The sequence below is a fragment of the Thalia democratica genome, chromosome 2 (assembly GCF_965202585.1).
Source record: "Thalia democratica chromosome 2, ktThaDemo2.hap1.1, whole genome shotgun sequence".
Taxonomy (NCBI): Eukaryota; Metazoa; Chordata; class Thaliacea; order Salpida; family Salpidae; genus Thalia; species Thalia democratica.
The window spans coordinates 50,360,533-50,379,437 of record NC_139166.1 but is presented as its reverse complement, the minus strand read 5'-3'; the positions used below and the strand labels follow the sequence as shown (position 1 = coordinate 50,379,437).

At 27.4% G+C, this 18,905-nt stretch overlaps 1 protein-coding gene across 1 annotated transcript; it reads right to left on the bottom strand.

The window, feature by feature from the left end:
* Positions 1 to 6,078: 6,078 nt before the first annotated feature.
* LOC145828662 (uncharacterized) lies at positions 6,079 to 10,785 on the bottom strand. Its single transcript, XM_082936417.1, has 11 exons — positions 10,716 to 10,785; positions 10,492 to 10,653; positions 10,314 to 10,430; positions 9,909 to 10,052; positions 9,337 to 9,538; positions 8,494 to 8,638; positions 8,236 to 8,386; positions 7,960 to 8,115; positions 7,053 to 7,230; positions 6,703 to 6,862; positions 6,079 to 6,235 (listed from the first exon to the last, which is right to left on the bottom strand). Exons 1-11 carry the CDS (start codon positions 10,770 to 10,772, stop codon positions 6,079 to 6,081), a joined length of 1,629 nt encoding a protein of 542 aa, XP_082792543.1. The 5' UTR covers positions 10,773 to 10,785.
* Between the last annotated feature and the right edge of the window lie 8,120 nt (positions 10,786 to 18,905).

Here is an 18,905-nt window from a genome sequence, read left to right as displayed (position 1 = left end):
TAGAAAGTTTAAAAAGTTGTTTTTAAATTCTTAAACTATATTTTATAACATTTTTATTAAGATCAGCATACAAAATAATTATTGAGCTAGTTTACCACACACTTATGTTAATCTAATTGAAATGATATTTTTTTGATCGACCGAATAAAATAAATACCACTGAATAACTAGGATTTAAAAATGCTTTGTTATCATTTAAACAAATATTTTTGCCCCTAAAGTCATTTTTGTAAAGTAACATACAGAGAATTTAAAATATTTTATGTTAAAATATATAAGAAGTTTTTTAGTTTTTAAGTAAATTAAAAAAGCCTATAAGAAAGAGTTAGATTAGGGGTCGACAGATAGGTAAAGGAACAATTTTAATATGCTTAAAAAAACATATATTTCACTATATTTTTTGAACAAAACAAAAAAGACTAGATTATCTTCTTAAGGTAATACTAAAATTTCAAAAAATTTTTTGGTAACAAAATTATATTAAAGTTATTTGAAACAAAGTTTTGAATGCGCACCGCAGTTTGCCTACCCCTGAGCTAGATAAATGTACAATTATTTCTGTTTTTTGTTACTTAAATGTACATAAATTCTAAATATGTACTATTAAATAAATATTTTTTATTTAATTTAAATGTAAGACTTTTTATTTTCTGATACCAAGTAGTTAATTATCTATGTTTAAGAAATATATTGAAACAAAAAAACAACACAACAAGATATTTAAAAAAGTCAAATTCCTTGTTGATTTTTGGTGATCCTTGAACAAATAAAGTCAGACCCTAATTGGAGTTAATAAAGGCTACAAAAGTTGTTTCTAGATAAGTCATTAAAACGTTTTGCAATTAAAACTCGATAAAATTATATTTATATCAGAGTTGCTAAACGTAAAAAGTAGTAAAAACCAAAAAATGTTAATCAACTTTGAATATCTAAATATTTTATTTATAACAAGCTGACTTCAGATTAGAAGATTAAAACATATTTTTGAAACTAAAAAAATATTGTAAGTTCAAAAAAGTTAACCTGAAATTTAGAAAAATTTCTAAACTAGCCTGAGTTTCTTATAAAAATGGTAACTAGCCTGAGTTAAAAAAAACTTCAAATTTGCCTATTCCAATTACAGAATAAAGGTTACACTTAAATACATATAATCGATAATAATTAATAGTAATATTCTGTAGAAATGATCAGCTAAAGTAAAAAAAAAACTGTACCTAAAAAAAGCAAATATTTGGTATATTCAACAATTAAAAAATGTGGAACATTTCATTACTGAACGTAAATTTAGATTAAACTTTTGGATCCAGAACCAGATAGGACCATTTATCAAATCCAGCCCGGCCCAAACGTATTATTCAAACAAATTTTTGGTTTGATCCAAATATTGGCAAGTTATAGCCAGATTTAGCGTTTAGATCCGGTAAAAAACTAACTCAAAGTCTTTATTAGTTATAAAACATAATTTTTTCAACTTTGATTTCTTTATACTCAAAAAGTATAGGGACGCTTATACATACCTATTATTATTTGTACTTTTAGCCGTTTTCAAATGGTATTCAGGATAATTTTTTTTGTCTTTTTCTACCAGAGCTGTAACTTTTTGTACTAAGCAGCAGAATTACCATTAATAATTTTTTTGTAAATCATTTGATTTCTTTTATTTTAGATACTCTTGTGTCTAGTTTTAATGAATGAGGTACAAAAAGAACCTAAAATCGCAAAGTTTAAATAAATCTTCACTAACGCTCAAAATATTTTTTTCTAGGTCCTGGTGCACGAAAAACATTGATTAGCATAAAAATTAAAGTCCGATGTATTAATTTCTTATAAATTTTTATAATTAAATAAAAAGTTAAATGCTGAAATCTGGGTGCTTAAAAAAACAAAAAAATTACCTGTTAAATTTTTACAAATATCAACATATACATAGGGTAGACAAAAGTCCTCGAACTAGTTCAAAAACAAGTTATTTGCAAAAAAACCACGAAATAGATATTAAATATTATTGATAAATACAACTTGTTGACTAAGAATATATTTTTTCAATATTAATATTCCTACTGTTTGATAAAGAGACTAATTCTTTTTCTTAAAATATTAGAGGAGCACGCAGTGTTCTCTGATGGATTTTACAAATTTTTCGGAAAAGAAGCTTAAAGCATCAATACTTGGATGAGAAGCAGAAAATGTTCTTGATTTCAACATAAACCACACAAAAATATCGATTTAAATTAAATCTGGCGATGAAGGAGACAATATCTTCTTACTCAAAAATATAGAAAATGGCGTTTGCTCAATTTCAGTTAGCCATAGAAACAGAATTTATTTATGTTTTGAAACCTTCAATTTACACCTTCAATTGACACAAAGTAACAATGGCAGCATATGAGAAGCTGAACTTTAACTATTCAACTAAGAACATTCCTTTATGCAATAAGACAGAATACAAAATAAAGTTAATGGAAAAAATTAGAAGTTTCTGTAGACGAATTAGAATTAAACTCTACTTCTGCACCAATGATGAAGATAGAACAGACATGATAGAAAACAAAGAAACATATGGTTTCAAATCAAAATTTACACCAAAGCAGCCTGAAGAACTCAGGAATTTTGAAATGAAATGTTCGATTTGATTAATCAAGTTAAATTTAGAAAATCTAAAGACAATTTCCAACAAGAACTTAAAAAAGACTTAAGAAAAATAGGCAAGACCAAAAGCCTAATAGTACCAGCCGACAAGACAAACAACTACTACAAGGTTCCTAAATTAGAATACGACAGCCTATTACTAAAATCAATTAGAAAATCATATAAAAAAAGTGACAAAACAATTACGAATGAGATAAACAAAGAAGCCAAAGAGATAGTAACAAATCTTAAACTTGAAATGAAATTAGTAAACTACTTACCTAAACAACAATGCTATATGACGCTGCTAAAAGACCACAAAAAGGATTTCGCCAGCAATTCCAAAACAAGATTAATAAATCCTAGCTATTCAGACATAGGTCAAATTAGCAAATATATAATTGACAGAATCAACACTGTCTTAAGAAAATCAACCAAATACCTCCAATGGCGAAGTTCTCAAGAAGTTCTAAACTGGTACATAAAACTTAGAAAATACAAATACAAGTTCATAAAGTTTGACATTGTGGAATTTTACCTATCTATATCAGAAAAATTACTAAGTAAAGCTTTAGCTTTCGCAAACGAAAGTACAAAAGTAAGCGAACAAGAAATAAAGATTATCTTAAACGCATCTAAATCAGTATTGTATAATAAAGAAGAATTTTGGGTAAAAAGAAAAAGTAACACAGAAGAGAATGAACTTTTCGACATCACCATGGGAGGAAAGCATGGAGCGGAAATATGTGAGCTAGTAGATCTCTATATACTACATAAACTCAAGAATGCGCTCCCAAATCTAACAACAGGACTGTACCGCGACGATGGTTTAATCGTCATAGAAAAAAAAACAAAAGTAATGTTGATATAGAGAAAATTAGAAAATCTATGCACAGCATATCAAAAGACATGGGAATAAAATTAGATATCGAAAATCCTTCACGTAAAATTAACTATCTAGACCTAAGCTTCAATCTATAAAACCAAACATTCCAACCATATAGAAAAAAGAACAGCAAAATCATATATATTAATTCAAAGTCCAGCCACCCTCCAGCAATACTGAAGCAAATTCCTAAAATTATAGAAGAAAGACTTTCCAAAAATTCTAGCAATGAAAACCTATTCAATGAAATAAGTAAAGATTACAATGACGCAATAAAGTTAAGTGGCTACAATTACAAAATAAAGCTCAAAGGTGAAGATGATGGAAAGAAACGGCCTAGAAAAAGAAAAAGAAAAATAATATGGTTTAATCCACCATACTGCAGATCCATTAAAACAAACATTGGCAAGAAATTTCTCCAAATAATAAACAAATAATTTGGAGTAGACAGTAAATTCAAAAAATACTTGAACAAGAACAACATCAAATTAAGTTACAGCTGTTTACCAAACATTGAGACAATCATAAAGAATCATAACAAGAAGCTCACAAATTGCAACAAGAATAATGAAGATGAAGCATGTAACTGTAGAAACAAAGAGAAATGTCCTTTGAAAGGCGGTAACTGTAGAGCAAAAAATGTCATATAACAGGCCACAGTAAAAACTGACAATGCAACTAAATCATATATTGGTCTAAGCGCCAACCAGTTTAAAAAAAGAGTGGCAACCCACAGAACAAAAATGAATAGCAATCCAGAAGATAGAAATTATATGCAATACAAACAAGCAACTGCATATCAAAATACATGCAAAAATTGAAGAACGAAAATAAAAATTTTGAATTCACTTGGACAATACTAGAAAAAGAATATAAATCAAGACCCAGAGTAGAAACGTGCAGGTTGTGCTTGAAAGAAGCACTAATGATCCTTCAAGTAGATAAAAGTTGTATTAATAAAAGATCAGAAGTAAAGAGTTCATGCAGACACAGGAACAAATTTTTATTATTTTATTGGAATGAATCTAAAACCTAATAATTTAAATATTTTTTGCATTTAAATCATCTGTTAGTTTTTTTGTTTAAGAATTTTGTTAAGAATTTGTTGTGTTTTCGTTTATATTGCATTTAGTTTTTTTTAAAACTTTTTCATTTTTGTTAACTAACACCAATTTTAAGTTCACCTAATTATGCATTTTTCATTAAAATTTGAATAATTAATGTTAACCTTTATGTTTTTACGCATCAATGAGTTCAGATTCACATTACTGCCAATGTCTAAATGTTATTTACTGTTTTGAATTTATTTGACAAGGTCAGCTAACGCTCACCGAAACCAGGTAATAAACCAAAGCAGTGCATAAACATTTGTTTTATTATGTTTTGAAAAGACAAAATAAGCCAGAAAAAATAAAGCAAATGAGTACTTCTAATAATCTAATAGTTAAATTTTTTCATAAAAAAGAAGTTTTGTTTCAATTCATCTTTATTCGAACCTTTCGTAATTAGTTATTGTTTCAGTATAAATTTTTATAGTTTATTAAAAATTATGCTTGAAGATTTGTTTAATTTCTTACATAGTTGTGTCTGAAAATGCAATTACAGATTTACATTTTTGTTATAGCATTTAAAATGAATTGAGATAACGACAAAGTTTATAACAAAATTGAAATTTAGAGAAAATTAAAAATCTGAGAGAAAAAAACAAAACAAGTTTTCTCTAAAAAAATCATCTATCTTAGAATTCATATAATTGAATTTTTGTGTTAGATTATAGAATTAAATAATTTTAACTATAAAGTGAATCATTTATCTATTTAATGAACATTAGTAATTAAGTTTTACTAGTGTTTTGTAATGTTTGTCGAATTTAAAAAAATACCATTTAAAGAAACGTTGTTGCTTTTTGAAAATAAACTAGAATAAAAAAATATAACTTGTTTTAAAAAAGTCATAAAATTTCCTCTGGCATTACAATTAGTAAATAAGAAGAGCAAGTTTTTTTTTTCTTATAAAAGTTTGACTTTGACAAGTTAAGTAAACCGTTGACAGGAATTAAAATTTTAGCAGAAATATGTAATACGTAAAACTGTTTTATAAGTATAGATCGTTGTTAAATGAACGAAGTAAGAATAAAAATAGATATCAATTATGTTTAATACAACCAAAACTAGGACTAAAGCATCTAACTGAAAAAACTCTAGAACAGCTAAACATTTTATTACAAAAACAGGTAAAAAACAAATATAAGTTTAATTTTTTCTTTATAAATATTAGACAAAGTTTTTTTTTGAGTTTACATTAATTTTTTAAGAATTTTACTGTTATAATTTCTAAATACGTACTTAGTAAAGTTTAAGAAACGACGTAAATAATATTTAGTCACAATTTAGAATATTGACTTATAAAACAATAACATTTAAAAAACTTGTATGCATATATATATTTATTTATAAATGTTTTTGTTATACTCCAGTTTGATGAATGTTTTAAAGTCTCTAACAAAAAAAAAGTGAGTTAAACAAATATACAATACAAAACAAAACAACGAATGACAAAGTATCTTAAGAAGTGAGCGATTCAAACATTTTAACTTTATTTTTTACTTCAGAGTTTACAGATATCAGTCTGGCTTGCTTCAAAATTTCTTCTAGTTGCTTATTGCTTATACTTGATTGAGATTCAACATAATGCTTGGTAGTTTGTAGTTCTTGTATCAAACTAAAATATAATGCAGCTTTACTGATTTTTGCATTTAATAAACAATATTTAAGCTATTTTATTGCTGCTTTTAAATTTATAAATCTAAAAATTAATTCTACGTCTCCTTCTAAACTCTTAACATAATAATGTAAAACTTTTTTATGCAAGTTATTAAGTTGTATTATTTAACAACTTTTAAGTTGTTTAAGTTTATAAGTAGTATGTAGTTTATTAACTATCACCCGTTTCATTTATTGTAACTCTTATATATTTTATCTTATATATTAGTTTATCTTTTGAAGTGTATTTTTATGCTAAAGTTTGTACAGTAGTGTTTAATTAAAAAAATTCAAAACAACCATACCGTCAATGTTTAAACTATGTATTTGTATATGTAGTTATTAGTAACAATATATTAAATATTGACTTGTTTTTTAAAGAAACACTTGAAAGTAGATACATTAAGATATTTAAAGTTTCATTACTTTTTGTGTTGCTTGTAAAAATTCGTGCGCATCAGTGACTCAGAAGTCTCGTAAATCATCTTTATGAGAGCGAGTCTCTTGTTTCTGGCGACTTTCACCACAAAAGAATACCGGACTTCGTTCGGATCACAAGGCGGCTGGGCTGAATGCTCGATATTGTCTGTTGAAAGAAATGAAGCAATTACTAACCATCTTGAAAAGGTGAACTACTCATATAAATTTGATGTATTCAATTTTATTTTTCAATATTTAAAGTGCAACATGAATATAACAACGCAAAAACAACTGCTATGACTTTGAACTGTTTTGTTCAGTGTGCAATATAAAATAGTAATTTGGTGCAAACTCACTGACGAATCCCACCAATCTTCCGTATTTCGGGTACACGGAAGCAACCACGTCGAAGGATTCCCCTCCTTCGAGGTTCTTCAACAAAGACTTGTTGTTCTTTGATTGTTTGTGAAAAACGATTGAGCTGCAGGAAGTGTCACTGAACTTGTTCAGATAGAGAATCGCCGTGTATTCAACCTTTTGATACTGAGTTTTAGTAACACTTTTAAAGTTTGTATTTATAATAGAATTTTTGCAACTTGCATACATGCATATTGAGTAAGGTAAAGTTGAAATTATAAAGTAAATAAAAAATTATAATCTTATAATTTTCCAGAAAACTCTAGTGTCAATTAAACTCTATAGAACTGTAATTTAGCAATTAATAAAAAGTTGTGGTATACAACAAGAGTAAGTTTTACAAACTTCACTTTGAAAACTTTTCAAAAGCTATTGAAAAAAGCTCAAATAGTTAGTTAATTTTTTATTTCTCAGGAAACGTTTATCGTTTATAAGGGTAGATTTTGATACCGAAGTTTTTCTAATCATTTAAATAAATTTAGCATTTTACGTTTTAGGACTTCTAAATTTAAAGTTTTCGTATTTAATCACGATATGGGTGCTGCTTAATAAAATGCAAATTTTTCAATATCAAGTATTAAGTAAAAAAAAAAATTGTTATTGAACTTATAAAATATTTTTTTATGTTTAAGAAATTTGACCTTAAAAGTGGATGGTATTTCCTGGCATAATTCAAATTTTTTTTTTATGAGCCATTCATTGTAAGTAGTTCTTAAATAAAACAAATAAGAAAGCAAGTAAAAGATTTTCACGACATAACTGAAATTAAATAATAAAAACATCATCTAAACTTATTAACTGTTCAACTAAAAGACAAGCTAACAATAAAACGCAGTAATCAAGAACCTCATGCGGATCCGAATCAGGGTGGATCCGGGACGAGTCCGCCTGAGTGAGCACGTTCAGGGCGATGTCGTAAGGATACCAACCGGTTTCGTTGGACATCTGAATGAAAAATTCCTGGTACCTATTCCACAAGCTCGTCTTCACAAAGTCTTCAACCTTCAAAAAGTGGTTGGCTTTTCGTCTGTACTTGTTTAAGCGTAATTTACTTGTTTAATGTGTTTGTTTATTTAAGTGTAATTTAGTTACTTAAATTTTTAATGCATAGTTAAAATATACCTTGAACATAGAAATCCACTGAACATTGTCGTGGTCTTCCAGCGGTGCCATGTCATGACCAGAATGACCAAAATTGCTGTTTTTCTGCAAATGTTTGAAAATTGAAGACAGTTCTCCTTCGTCGAAGTAGTCATCGTAAACATCGACATGCCTGCAAAGAAAAAAAAAAAGCTGTTTTCAAATGCCGACCCGTCTTTTAAACAGCTGGCGTTGATAAAAATTAAATACAGTTAATTTAAAACGTCGAATAAAACATACTTTTTATGATTTTCCTTATTTTCAAAGAACCGGTGAGTTCTTTTTTGGGCTTTACTTGTGGTTTGTATTTGTAAGTTCGGAAAACTGGAGAAACGTTGGTAAGGTTCTTCCGTTTTAATGAATGAAGGTGTTAGCTTTTTGTAAGCTGGAAAATGCAGGAATTTTTTATTCACTTGACTTTAGATCAAAATCAACAAAAAAAAAAAACTATACCATTAAACAAACAAAAAGCTATTAATTCAGAATTTTGTAAAGTGTTGGCTGTTATTTCAAATATAGTTTGTTATATGTTCGTTTCTATCTCAAAAATTGATGAACGTGAAAGTTAACAGTAATCTCTAAGTAAAATTCTATATAGTAAAGTATAAACCAAAATAGTTTAGTGATGTCTGCCAAAACCAACTATTTTTTAACGCAATATCAAGAAAAAACTACCCAACGTCCCGTAACATTTTTAACAAAAAAAATGTTTTAAACTCTTTTTTTTATGATTTTAAGGTCTTAGGATATTTAATGCTTTACAGATTTACAATAACCAAGTTTGTTGGGTTCTTGTCTTTGAACAAACAAATATCTTAACAAATCTTTCAACATTTATTGCGTGTTTTGGAATAATTTGATCTATTTTCTACAAACACAAACAATGTAAAAGCCTTTGTTTGTTTTTTAACAGAAACATATATATAAACTATTTATTTGTGTTTCTTTAACTTAAAAAAAGTTCTAGTATAAATAATACCTTAGTCTTTATAACTAGTAGAAGACATAAACTGGAGTGAAAGCGATCCTTCTTTTGGTTACCAGTTTTTACACTTTGCGTACAACGTAACAAGTAAAAATAACCTTTTTCTTTCGGTGAGACCCACACATGCAGCAGCTGCATTGTTTGAAAGTGGTTGACGCAGGGAGGGCGGAACAGCACGTGGAGGTGGGAGGACCACAAAATCCCCCGCAACGCTTTCGGCGTCACAGATTGCGCCAGTTCCAATCGACTGACCTTCTTATTGAGCGAATCGACGACTTGCTGTTCGTGGTAGAAAGAAGCCTGTGGAAAGATGTGTGGAGTCTAAGAAGGCTGAAGATAAAGATTTGATATATTTTGTAAATTTAAGTAAAAGTCGTTATTTCAAGTATTGTACTGTATACAATATTATTTTTTCCACATTGATGTAATTTGTATAAAGATGTATCTAATCACTTCAATGTATTTAAAAGATATCGAAATAGTTTTATTTGAAAACTTTTTATCAAGTCTCAGTGATGAAAGTAAAAAAAAAATACAATGCAGTAATATAATAGCTTAAACAAAATTCATAAAAACCAGAATCTTTTGTTAATTACAACTTAAAGGAATTGATACAACGACCTTTTTATTCTAGCTTTAAATTAATACTAAGAATTAAAATTTCACTAACCTCGCCATAACTGTTCATACGCCAAACGTCTTCTAAAAAGATAGACAATATGTAAGAATTATTTTTGTTTTCATAAAAACGTCTTGTTATTGGTAGTTGGTCACCCATTCTGATATACTCTATCCTTGCCTTGTCAAAGCCTACCTATTTTAAATTTATGCTAAAGTTTTAGCAATTTGAAGAACAAAAAGTATTTGTGAAGAACATTCGCAAAAGTTATATTAACAAAACATTGTTAATTTAGCATTATAAAAATGCATCTACTAAGCTTTAAAAACGAGTCGAATAGTATACTTTTACTTCAGTCAATTAAAGCACTTTTAATATTAAGTAGCTTCACTTAATGTTTAAAAAAAACATATGTGAGGTTTTTCAAAATACTAAATAATGAATAAATATGCACACATTAAAGTCTAGGAGCTCTTCAAGGTTGTTTTTGATTCTTTTGAGAAAATTGAACTTCCGCACGGTTTCCATGTCGAGGTCTTGGTAAAATTTTGCATTTCCATAACACTTGTCGTTCTGAAAGAAAACTGCATTGTTAATTAGTACTTTTTAGTTAACTATTAAACTTAAAACTGACCCAAGGTTCAAAGTTGATTTTAATACTGGGCTGCACAGTTATCCTCGGATGGTAATACTCTTTTAGCGAACAGAGTTCTTTCCTCTTTAAAATGTTGTCAAGTATCCACAGTTTGTTTGGTGGTTCAACTTCGACTTTAAACTCTCTTTTGACTTTTGCTTTCTACAATTGACAGTAATTAAAACATAAAGTTAACAACATTCTACTATAGTTTTAAAACTCACTTTACTTTCACTTAACTGCAGTAAGCTTAGAGCTAAAAATGTAATAATAAGCTGCATTTTAAACCGTTGTTGATAAACAAAAGTTTTACAACGTAATTTTATCAATCATGAAATTAATTTGAGGTGAAATAAGTAATTTAAAAATACACGTTTTTCAAGCACTTCCGTATTGCCTTTTTCTATAATCAGTCGTAACTATTATAATTTATCAACAGTACTTTTAATTGTTCACTATTTTGTGCTTTTGTGTAAAAAGTTTAAGAAACCGATTTGAGTTCGGAATGATAAAGGCTGTAAAAATATAATTTTATAGTTTTTATTTTACTAATAAAAAATTGACTTTTTGTACATAGGCAAAATGGAAATAGAATAATTTGTTTTTTTTAAACGTGGTTTACTCTATTTTTTCAGGATTAATAAAAAAAATCAGTTTAGACTTCTTTAACAAGCGATTTAAAACAGGGTTTAAAAAGTTTTTAGTGACTAAGGATGTTTTTAAACAATTAAGTTTTTTGTCTGTAAAATTTATTTTATAAGTTTGATGTTATCAAAATGTAAACTTGAAAAATTTAAATAGATAATTTGAACAGCTTAAAAAAAAACTTTTAAACTTTCTAGTACAGTTGTAGAATAAATTAACTTAATAGTCTAATTTAATAGTTTTATAAAGCTGTTATTACAGTAAATATAATTGTATACAAAAATAACTAGCTTTAGGTAAGTATCTGACTATGTGGTACAGTTAAAAATCTTTAGTATTTTCCAAGTACTTCAAAAATAAAAATTACTAACTTTTTTTTTTGATCAAAAAAGCATTGAGAAACTAACATGCAGCAATTAATATTTATTCTAGTTTATTCTAGCCTTTACACTTGTGCAAATATTATTTAGAAGTTGTTGATAAAAGCTTAAAATATTAATTTATTTCAACATCTTGATATAAAACAATATTAGTTTGTTTTGTTGTGTCGACTACAAAATATTTAAAAGTTACAAAATTATATGATTTAAATATATTTATTTGATTGTTTAAGTTAACAAGAGGCTAAACATGCATTGACTAGTTATCTGCCAACTAATCGGCACTACGTACCTAGTAGATTTTGTTCTTTAATAACCATCTTTAAGCCTAATACAAACATGTTGAAAGCCAATAAAGATTACAAATAACTATTCCCCAAAACAATAACTTTCACCTTAAAAACTAAACATATTTGTTAAAGTAGGATGTCTTGAGTATTTATTTAGTATACATAAATTTACATTTAACCCATAAAGATTTTTATCGATCTTGTATCTCCTTGTACCTTAAAATTTAACTTGTATACATAATTAATTACTTTACTTTTAATAAATAAAAAAATATGAAAATATTGATCATACTTTTATTAAATTGCGTTTTTTTAAAAAGGTAGTTTGGGTTATAATTTTTACTTCTGCTTACTTATTATTTAGTAGTTTTGCGTTTTAACTGGTTATTTTAGTAGAAAACACAATAACAAAGGATAAAATGGTGTGGTGCTTTTAGGAGAAAAGACTGTGGTTTTCATTTGAAAATATTAAACTTTAAATTATGAATTTGATATGACATCAAAGTGAAATTTTAGTCTAAAATCTCTCGGCTGACTTTTTATGCTGCAGAATCTACTTATGAAACTTATAATCTTTGAATTGTGTATATTTAAAATTCATTATTTCTCAATTTAGCTGAAAACACAATTAAATCTACTAACATATGAAAAGACTCCGATTGAACAACATTATTAGCAAGTCATTTAAAATTTTTTTAATCTTTTTGTTCTTTTTTAGGGAACACCGGGCACAGAAAAAGGTGAACAGTCAAAACACGCCCCTGAAACATAAATAAAAAATTTAAACAAAAATGTAAACTTTAATTAACTTTTGACAAAACAGTTTTTATTATTTTTGCGTAACTGTCCTACACAAAACGTTAGAAGGTATCCGTGGTGTGCGACTCGATAACCAAAAGGTTCTTCGTGTACCAAATCATAGGACCAAGTGTTTTGAGCGTTTTTTGTCGTTCAATAAACATAATATTTAACTTAAAAATAAAAGTGTTGACTTACTTTATTTACTTCATCTGTTAAACTTAAATGGGTTCAATCAGTTTTGCAGTGTAATGGTTAAAATTTTTAACTACTTTTGATGAATATAAGTAGCTACAAGTGTTTTTAACTACATATAAAATAACTACATTTAATAATTGTAGTATTTTGTTTCGGCAGCTTCTATTGTTCATATATTTACTCTTAGTTTAAAAATGCTTAAATTTTCATAATATAGCCATAAAAATTTCTAAAACTTTTTTAAGTATGTATAATATTTATAAAAAATTACTAAGACAACCTATAAAATAATGATTCCTTGTAAAATACTCATGAATAAAAAAATTGTTTTTATGAATTAAACATGAATAAAAAAAAAGTATAGTTATATCATGACTTGTACATTAAGTTGATGTAATTACCAAAATAGCATATTTTAATAAATTATATAAAATTCTTTAAAAAAATTCTCATAAAATATTCAAAACTTGAAAATATTAAAAAATTATTATGTAGGTATAATAAGATTCAAAAGTAAAAAAAAAAGTTTATTAAAAGAGATAGTTCACAATAAAAGTTTTTTACATACCATATCTTCTACTGAAAAAATTAAGTAGAAACCGTATAAATAAAATATAGTATAAAAAAAAGCAAGAGCTTAAAATTGTTTGTTAAAAAAGTAACTAAATATTATTAACAATGTAAATACTTATTATAATAAATTTGTCAATTTCTATTATCTATTTCAGTTATAATATTAGAATTTAATGCTTAAGCAGTAAAAAAGATTAATAATTAAAAGCAAATCTAAGCTTAAAATAAAGTAAGTAAGTAAAAGAAACTACTTTTTGATCAACTTTATTATTGAAATATAAATGTCTAAGTTAAAGTAGAAACTACTTGAGACACATTTTTAATGTTTAAAACTACTTATACAGACGCTTTTATTTTTGTTTATGAAATTTTTAAAGAAATGGCAATGTAGTTTTGATTTTTTCAATAAAATATTAAAACACTTTCATTGCTAGGGCATAATAATTTTTAAAGATGTTTTATATATAGTAAATAAAAAACAATTTTCTGAAAATAAATTGTAACAAGGGTTTAATTTTTACTTTTTGAATTTGTTTCTTTCTTTAAATATTGTAGGAGTGTAAAATGAAAATACAGTGAGTTGTATTATTAGATTTTAAACTAAATAACTGAAAGGTAATTTTTCATACAATAGGTCCGGTCCTAGGACTACTTACTTTGAGTGCTTTTTTATTGCCGTTCAATAAACATTACTAATTAATTAATGATTTTTTTTTACAATTCAATTAACAAAAGCTCAAAAATGTTTACGAATAAATATTATTTGCAAGTTTATTGCTTTTTCTTTTGTTTTACAATTTTTTTTATTGCGGCTTACAGTTTATAAAATCTATAAAAAAAAAGTTGAGATGTTAGTACAACTAAAATAACAAAATGTAGTTCATTAAACATAATTTGACACTAAAATAAATTCCTTCAAACAATATAAATAAGACTCAATTTTTCAGAACAAAATATATTTCATGCTTCTTTCGTCAGTTGTATACTAAGCAGTAAAAATAAAATTTCAAATCTAGCTTATATAGCGAAAATGCAATCAACGTAATTAATAATAATAAAGCAAAGAGTAATTAACAATACATAAGTACTTCTAATTACAAAGCAACTAAAAAAATAATAACACAAAGCAACAACTTATAAAACAATTTAAGAAAACAACGAAACAGTATAATCAAAATCTTTATGTTTACACAACATAGGTTTTCTTAACAAAATACAAACAGCTTCAAGTTTAATTAAATCCGAAATGTGAAAGAAATTTTTAACAATTTTAAATCTTTTTAAATTATAATTTTTAGCACATTCAATGTTATTTACTAAGTGTTCAGCAATAGCAGATCTTTTTGAAGCATTTATTACTCTAATAGATTTAATGTGCTAGTAATTATATTTTAAAAAGATTTAAAATTGTTAAAAATTTCTTTCACATTTCGGATTTAATTAAACTTGAAGCGTTGAAGCTATTTGTATTTTGGTAAGAAAACCTATGTTGTGTAAACATAAAGATTTTGATTATACTGTTTCGTTGTTTTCTTAAGTTGTTTTATAAGTTGTTGCTCTGTGTTATTATTTTTTTAGTTGCTTTGTAATTAGAAGTACTTATGTATTGTTAATTACTCTTTGCTTTATTATTATTAATTACGTTGATTGCATTTTCGCTGTATAAGCTAGATTTGAAATTTTATTTTTACCGCTTAGTATACAACTGACGAAAGAAGCATGAAATATATTTTATTCTGAAAAATTGAGTCTTATTTATATTGTTTGAAAAAAATGTAGTTCTTTATTGTTTACATACATATTTCATAAAAGCAAAACTAAAGCATAAATATTTTTAGAAATATATAACATACGTCTGTTAAATTATTTCATAAAATTAAAATATTGATTCCTAAAACTTAATTGTCATACCAATCATATTTTAACTAAGGAAACAAGCTTATGTGTAAATTCTTTTATATCTATATGCTTTGTTACATCTTTTATGTTAAGAAATAGAAACTTTCTAGTAAAAATGTTTAACGTTTTTACAAGTTTTTATCAGATACTGTTTAATATTTAAATATTTGTAAACTTTAGTTGAAAACTTTCTTTAAATACAAAATTAGTATTTACATTTTTTTTTCAATAAATAAGACACTTTATTAGTGTTAATTAATAAGCTTTATTAACCTTTATTATAATGTTAACAAAATTTTTAAATAGTTTTATTCATAGTAAGCTTAAGCATTTATACCAGTTTTTATTAGTTTTTGTTATGTGGTTAAATGTAATTTGTAAACTTAAGCTAAGTCTTAATGTCTCCATTAATGTTTATTTTGGTTTTCAAAGTTTTATTATAACTAAGGATTTCATTAATCTCATTCATTAACTGAGTAACTGATTAATTGTTTTATAAATAAATATGTGAATTCATAAATTTATACTTATTAGTAAGCATCAACTTACTGACAAATATTGTACTAAAATGGAAAATACAAAAGAAATTTCATATAAAAACTAAAAGTCAAATTTGATTTTAGATTCATATATTTGTGAAGTAGAAATGACTTTTGACTTAAACAAAACTGGACTGTACAACCTAGAACATCTCGTTAAACACTTTGCTTATTTTGAAAAATTCAGCGATTTCAATGTTCTAAAAGAAAAATGTCGTTTAAATTTTATTTCAAAAAAACTGTTTGAAACTTTAATGAAATAGTGGCTGGTTGTTTACATTTTTAAAACCGTTGTTTACTACAAGTTTACTAGTTGTTTACTTTTGTAAACTTTATCTATTTTAATAAACTATATTGAAATAGTTTTATTAAACCTTACGAGTTTTCAGTCAAATACTGTTCTAAAATACTTAAGGTCAAGTCGAAACAACAGAAGAAAATTTTGTGCCTGTCTTAAAAGCAGCATATGTTTTAGAATGTGGAAGAGCAAAAGAAATATTAAACTATTACATTTTTAAAGTGATAAACACCAAAAACTGTTTGTTCTACTTCGAAATAACTAAAAAGTTCCAAATAAAAAAGTTGATTAACTTTTTGTGCAACGTGCTGTTACAACAATACCTTTCAAAACACAACGTTTTAATGTTTTGCAGTTTACGTTTTGAAGACTATTTTCTCTCCTGGAACTGCAAGTATTTAACGAGGTAGAACTGTTCTTTGCAGCAGTCGATTGGGTAAGCTACAAACCGAAGCAACGCAGCGAGCAAAAGTACAAACTGTTCAAGCTCACAAGGCTGCTTTTGCTGACAAAAGAAGTTTTGACCGATATTGTCAGAAATAATAAATATTACAAAAGTTGCTCTAAGTGCAATATAATAGTTGACAAGGCTTTAGAAATAAAATTGGGTCTGCCCGTGAATGCCTCAACTTTACACTTGGTTTGTTTTATTTACAGCAGCGAATGTGAATCTGACGAGGTGATGTTTGTGGGAGGTTGGGAAAAACATAAAACAAACACAAAGTATGGTACATGGCAGAGGGGCGAAGTTAAAACTGCCAGCGTTTACAAAGTCAACGACCTCGACTACACAAAAACCAAGACCACGAGCGAAATGGCGCGGCAACGAGACCGGAGCAAAGTAGCCGCAATCGGTTCAAACATTTACTGCTTCGGCGGATTCACTTTGTATGACGACTTGCTGCATTATTTTGAGGTTTATTGCAGGATGACTGATTGCTGGGGCTTGGGACGTTCACCCGCTAAATTCAAAGACGAGTACTGCGTGTGCAAAGTTTACGTGTTTGGATACAACTGCAACAACTGGGTTTTCGACCCTGAGAAGAATGACTGGAGCAGAACGTCGAACATGATCAGAGAGAGACATTATTCTTCTTGCTCGATATTAAACGGTCATTGCGTCGTAGTGGGAGGTATTTGCACCAGTCTTAAAACCGGTCATGAAGAACTAAAATCCATTGAATCGCACGACCACCGCCTGAACAGATGGAAGTTTCTGCCGTCAAGCTTGCGGAATTCCAGGTTCAACGCGGGAGTTTGCGCCAAACTGAACAAGCTTTACGTCATTGGCGGGGAAAAACATAACTTCCCCGAAGTTTCTTGCGAAGTTTACGATTCAATTTCCAAAAAAATCACTTGCATTTCTTTGATGAACTCGAAAAAGTTTTTAATTGATTTTCCAACTTTATCTGGGTTTCCCCTTTATCCGGTTACTGTTAGAGACAAAATATGCGTGCGTGCCAATTACGATATCAGTTATGGTGTATACCATATTTATGACACAAATAGTAACAAATGGAAAGACAGAACTGATTGTTTTAAAGATAAAACTAAAGGAAGCCCGTTTGATTAAACATGTATAAAATTGCATACGCTACTAGTATAATAAAGTTAATATTTAAAACACCTAAATGATAAATTAAAAAACGATATTGCTTTGAGTTAAGGTGGGCAACGTTTTCAGATTTGAAAAAGTTTAGTTTTTAGAGGGCCGGAGCATTTCAATATTATCCAACTGACAAAAATTAATAAATTATCCATTTCATTTCGACAAAATACTAATTCTATATGATTTTTTTTACTATGTCAAGTGTAAGTTCTAAATCTCCTGTAAACTGTACCAAACGGGCAGCTGTCTAAATTGCACGAGCGTACAAAATTTCACGAGGGGATAAAATTGCACGAGTTCAAAGAATTGCACGAAGATACTTTTGCACGAGGGGATGAAACTGCACGAAGATACTTTTGCACGAAGGGTCACTTTTTAACGGAGACAATTTTGCACAATTATTTTTTTCAATTCTTTTATTAATTTAGTTTTTGTTTTTGTTAATTTATTATTTTTTATTATTATCACTGTTACCCCTAACCCTTACCCTCGGTCGGTAACTTATTTATTTTTATTTTATTTTACTTTTTTTTACTTTAATTTTTTTAATTCATTTTTTAATTTATTTTCTAAATTTATTAATTTTTTTTTGCTGTCACTGTTACCCCTAACCCTTACTCTCGGTAGGTAGCTTTTTTTTTAATTAATTTATTTTATTTTTAATTATTATTTTTTAAATTTTTATTAGTTATTTTTTTATTTTTATTTTTACTATTCCTGTTATCCCTAAACCTTACCCGAGGTCAGTAACTTATTATTTTATTATTAATTTTTTTTTTAGTTTTTTTTTCTGTTTATTTTTTTTTCTGTATTTTTTTACTCTCGTGGAAAATTGACCCTTTAAGCAAAATCGTCTTCGTGTAACTTTGTTCCTTCGTGCAATTTCGAGCCCTCGTGCAAATTTGGCTTCGTGCACTTTTGTTCTCGTGCAATTTTGTCCCCTCGTGCAATTTAGTAACTTCGTGCAATTTAGACCCGTTCCCGTACCAAACACCTTTTTTTGTTTATTTTTTATTTCTAATTTTAGAAAAACTAGTTTGAATTTCAAAATTTAGTTAAGGGGGCAGATTTGTATGCTCGCGGGCCGAATTCTACTTGAATTTAGAAAAAATTAGCGGGTTTATTTTCACTAAGCGGGCCGGATCCGTCCCGCGGACCGTACGTTGCTCCACTTTATTGTAGACT

What these genes read in the sequence shown, in the direction of transcription:
- LOC145828662 (XM_082936417.1), bottom strand. Translation starts at nt 10,772, where the DNA reads ATGCAGCTTATTATTACATTTTTAGCTCTAAGCTTACTGCAGTTAAGT. An exon ending in GGTCTCACCGAAAGAAAAAG is followed by an intron (nt 8,639 to 9,336) that starts GTTATTTTTACT and finishes TGCATTTTCCAG; the next exon opens with CTTACAAAAAGCTAACACCT. An exon ending in AAGATTGGTGGGATTCGTCA is followed by an intron (nt 6,863 to 7,052) that starts GTGAGTTTGCAC and finishes TTCTTTCAACAG; the next exon opens with ACAATATCGAGCATTCAGCC.